General features: G+C 51.3%; 1 protein-coding gene across 1 annotated transcript in view; it reads right to left on the bottom strand.

The window, feature by feature from the left end:
• Nucleotides 1–567: 567 nt before the first annotated feature.
• Nucleotides 568–4,412, bottom strand: part of UTP11 (UTP11 small subunit processome component) — a 4,626-nt gene continuing 781 nt past the window's right edge. Inside the window, exons 5-8 of the mRNA XM_015811619.1 lie at nt 3,500–3,593; nt 2,449–2,579; nt 1,015–1,125; nt 568–756 (exon numbers count right to left, since the gene is read on the bottom strand). Of these exons, the coding sequence (XP_015667105.1) occupies nt 673–756; nt 1,015–1,125; nt 2,449–2,579; nt 3,500–3,593 (420 nt within the window). The 3' untranslated portion in view covers nt 568–672. The remainder of the gene's footprint in view (nt 757–1,014; nt 1,126–2,448; nt 2,580–3,499; nt 3,594–4,412) is intronic.

Below are 4,412 nucleotides of genomic sequence, written 5' to 3'. Positions count from 1 at the left end.
ACAACACCCACCTTGCCACTGGGGAGCACACCTGCACGCAGCAACTCCCCTCTCTCACGCCGAAGCCTCTAGGGCAGTGTTTCTCAACCGTGGCAGCTTGAAGGTGTGTGGACTTCAACTCCCTGGCTGGGGAATTCTGGGAGTTGAAGTCCACACACCTTCAAGCTGCCAAGATTGAGAAACACTGCTTTGGGCACATAAGCACAGCACCAAATTCTAAAACACGCAGAGGTGCCACGCAGGCTCTGCCTTTTTTTATACTTGCATCACAGCCCCGGAATGCACATTTTTATCCCTCCACTCAGGAGCTGTGCAAACGCCAAGCCAGGTGGGAGGCTGCCAAAGCCCAGCCTGGCCCAGCTGCTCCCCACTTTCAGAGCCCTTCAGGAAGGCAAGAGGCATCTTGTCCCAGGGCTTACCTTCCCCTCCCGTCTGACCTGGCCGGGATCGGGCACAGGGTTCTTTTTTTCCCAGTCTTTCTACCGTAAAAGGGGAATAAGCAGGAGCCAAGCTCCAAAGACAGCGCCTGGATGGGCAGGGTGGAAAGGACAGCGACACACTCGCAACCATTGTTATTGGGTTTATTGAACAGGTACCAGGTAAAAAGCTAAGGCGGGGGGGGGAAGCATTTGTAAAGTTTGCAAGGGAAGAGATCCACTCTTCACAGAAGAGTCAGCGCTTCCGTCTGAACTGGAACCTATAAATTGCTGGCTGATTTACCGTTTCCTTCTTCAACTTCACTCTCTCTGTTTTGTCCTGAAATCAAGAAGAAAAGATTCTCTAGGCCGCTTGCTCTGTCAAAAGCCTGGCCGCTGCTTCCAGAGAAGGGCCAGGTGCCCAGCCCAGCCCTCAGCCAGCTGCTTCCCCACAGAAAAAGCACAGGGCCTTCCTGAGCTGGGGGCCAGATGCATCCCTGAAAATGCCACAAAGGAAGGGAAAGAGGTTGCTACTCCCATCGCCTGCAAGGGAGAGCAGAGGCCACCTCCTGCAGGGCCCATCGGGAGCAATCCTCACCAAGAGATCTTTCCGGGTCTGGAGCTTCTGCGCAATGACAAACATCTTCCGCTCACGCTCGATGCGCTGCTTCAAGAGGCTGTACTGACCCTTCCTCTGGCGGGCCAATCTCTGGAGATGGAGAAGAAAGAGGCCATTCTTTTCACCCAGGTGCTCCCAAAGTGACACAATGTTCAGCGTGCTCCCACCTCCTTCCCTGAGGCTGGGCGGGGCTCTCCTTGCACCCAGGTCCTCCCTGCACCCAGGTCCTTCTGCAACTGGACTGTCGAGGAAAGCCCCCCAATCAGGTTGGGGCAGGACCACCTAATGGAAGTGCTCTGAAGCTGCAGTCAAGGGACGCTGCTCTGCCTTTGCAGGAGGAGAACTGGAGGGGGCAGGGGCTGGCTCACTCCAGCAACAGGGCTGTCCAGTCCTGCTGCACCCCAGCCCCAGCATTCCTGAGCACAACCCATCAGGGCAGGTGTGAGCTGATTAGCCCCAACACTCAGGACAGATCCAAACTTGTTCCCCTGTAGACGACGATGACTCAAGTCTCCTGGGAGAGAAGCAAACCCACCAGTCTGAACTAGTCTAGGGGTGTCAGCAATTAAGCCAGCCAGAGAGAGGGGGAGTTTATCATCATCTGTTGAGGTTCCCTCCCCCCTCGGTGGTTCTAATCTAGACAACCTTCACATATCCCCGCATCACACCTCCCGTTGGGTCCTACCCATCCCAAAGGCAGCCTGGTGCAACTCCATTGCAGTTTCTGGAGCTAAGCTCCCTCCACTCCAGCTCTGCAGGAGGGGACCAAGTGGACAGCAACAACCCCACATGCAGAGGAAGCAGCCAAACTCAGCCCTGAAAGCGGCTTCCCTGGCAGATCAGCCTGAAATCCACAACAGGCAGGAGAACAGTTGCACTCTTCTGTAGCTCAGCTGCTCACTCCAGCCGCCATGCCATCCGGCTTCTGCCAACGGAGCAGTAAGAAGCCACCCAGAGTTAAGCCTGGCAACAGCCACAAGCTCATTGAAGTCCCTTGAAAAGGGTGAACGGCCACTTCCCATCATCTCCCAGCTGCCACTTAAGACACTGGAGTTGCTCACTTCCTTCTGAAGCATGTTTTCCGAACCACAAAAAAACAACAACACTGAGTCTAAATAGGACTGGCAACCGTGGAGAACCAGAGAGGACTTTGTCTATCCTGACCTCTTCCTACATGTTGCCCCGTCCAGGAGGAGGGGCTTGAAGGCACACTAGGAAGAGCATAAACCTTCTCCTCTGTTCCAGTAGAAGGAAGGCGAGTGCCTACTCAACTTTGGCACGTACAACTGAGGCGCCCTGTCCACTCCCAACGACTTCAGGTATCCGCACAAATTTGCTCCTCCCTCCACCCCTGGGTGCAAACTGAGACCAAGAGAAGACTCCTGGAATCCAAGAAGCTTTAGAATATCAGACCTGTAGCTGCCCATCAGTGGTGATCCCCGAAACAGCGTTTTTCTTCAGGGTTTCAAGGGTTGGCCTGTTGTAGACTCTGCTGACCAGCTCCGGAGCAGTGTTCAGGTGGAGAGCAACATCAAACCCTTGCACTGAGAAAAGGACAGGTTGGTTTTTCATAATTAGTTGGGCCCTCCCTCACCGACTCCCAGCTTGCAAAGCAACTGAGACCAGCCTTAGGTTTACAAAGGAAACGGGCTGCACCAATGGGAAAAGGCCAAATAACTCAGGCATGCTACTTCACTTAGAAGAGCTTCAGCAGAAACTGGTTGCATTCTTCCTTGGAAGGGGGGGGGGTCCCTAATCTTCTTAAAAAGATTCACTATCTCAAGAAACCATTATTCTAGACAATGTTTACGGATACTGAATATCAACAAATACTTGAATACCTTGAGTCTTGGAAATTTCACCAATCTGTTCTAGGTGAATTGCAATTCAGCCAAACTGAAAAACTTGCTAGTTCTGAGTTTTGGCTCTGAGACAAAAGGGTGAATACAGTGGATGTAAAAACACCACACACCCCTGTTAAATGCAAGGATTTTGAGATGTAAAAAAAAAAAATCAGATCAAGATAAATGACCAACAAGGTGACCCTGCTCCCTTTCCTTCAGCATGCTACCAGAAGGTCAAAGTTCAGTTAGGCAGATTTCTCTGCCACCTTGATTTTTCCATACCCAATTTATAATAATAAAGTTGGAAGGGACCTTAGAGGTCATCTAGTCCAACCCCCTGCTCAGGCAGGAAACCCTATACCCTTTCAGACAAATGGCTGTCCAGTCTCTTCTTAAAGACTTCCAGTGTTGGAGCATTCACTGCTTCTGGTGGCAGGTTGTTCCACTGGTTAATTGTTCTAACTGTCAGGAAGTTTCTCCTTAGTTCTAGGTTGCTTCTCTCTTTGGTTAGTTTCCACCTGTTGCTTCTTGTCCTGCCTTCAGGCGCTTTGGAGAATAGCTTGACTGCCTCTTCTTTGGGGCAGCCCCTGAGATACTGGAAGACTTGCTGTCCTCCTTACCTTCCTTCTTGGTGTCAAAAAAGAACACGTGCTTATTGGGTTGCTTCCCCTCGGCTCCCAGCAGGTGGAGCTCCGACTTCAGCTGCTCGATTTTCTGGGATTTAAAAAGATGCCAGGCACAAAGTCAGGAACCGAGGCTTGGGCAGTTGCCTCCCCCTTCCGCCCCCCAGCATAATTCTCAGGTCAGGCATTGGTTCCCTGCCCCTGGCTCAGGAATTCTGGGAGTTGAAGTCCACGACTCATAAAAGAGCCAAGGTTGACTACCCCTGGGGCCCTAAACCTTGCATTAAAAGAACAATGGCCAATATTTTTGTTTTCCACACCTCTAACAAGCAGAGAGCAGCTGGGCCAGAAGACCTCACGGGGAAATGGGGGGGGGGAGTCAAGGGCTCCCTCTTCCCAGCCACCTTCGGGCTAACAGGTGGGACGCGCAGCCTCCTCCGCAGGGTGGGGGGGGAGGGCTGCGCGTGCCAGGACCGGGAAGCAGGGCTGTGGAGTCGGTAGATAAATGTTCCGACTCCGAATCTCAGTTTTTTTGTACTTCCGACTCCGACTCCCCGACTCCGACTCCTCTGTATTAATATGCGAATGTATTTTATACATTCCTTGAAGGAAAGAAAGGCAACATACATGTCATTACCACAGGAGTACTGGCTGGGAAGCCAACAGTCTACTGTATTGAACAGTTTAAGCAAAAGACAAACACAATGAAAACACTTAACGTGTTCGTTTTGCGGTTACGTGAGGCACTGCATGCATTGGTCTTTATTCTTACAGTAGAGAAGTCATTAATTATAACTTTTTGTGAATTGGGACATTTAAACTTGCTTTTTTTTTAATTCCAATCTAAATTTAGTAGGAGTCGGAGTCGGTGCATTGTTTGCCGACTCCGACTCCAGGTACCCAAAATTTC

This window comes from Protobothrops mucrosquamatus, unplaced genomic scaffold (assembly GCF_001527695.2).
Source record: "Protobothrops mucrosquamatus isolate PMUCROS unplaced genomic scaffold, P.Mucros_1.0 scaffold46, whole genome shotgun sequence".
Lineage (NCBI taxonomy): Eukaryota > Metazoa > Chordata > Lepidosauria > Squamata > Viperidae > Protobothrops > Protobothrops mucrosquamatus.
The sequence above is the reverse complement of the archived record's forward strand: the minus strand, read 5'-3'. Positions and strand labels throughout refer to the sequence as shown.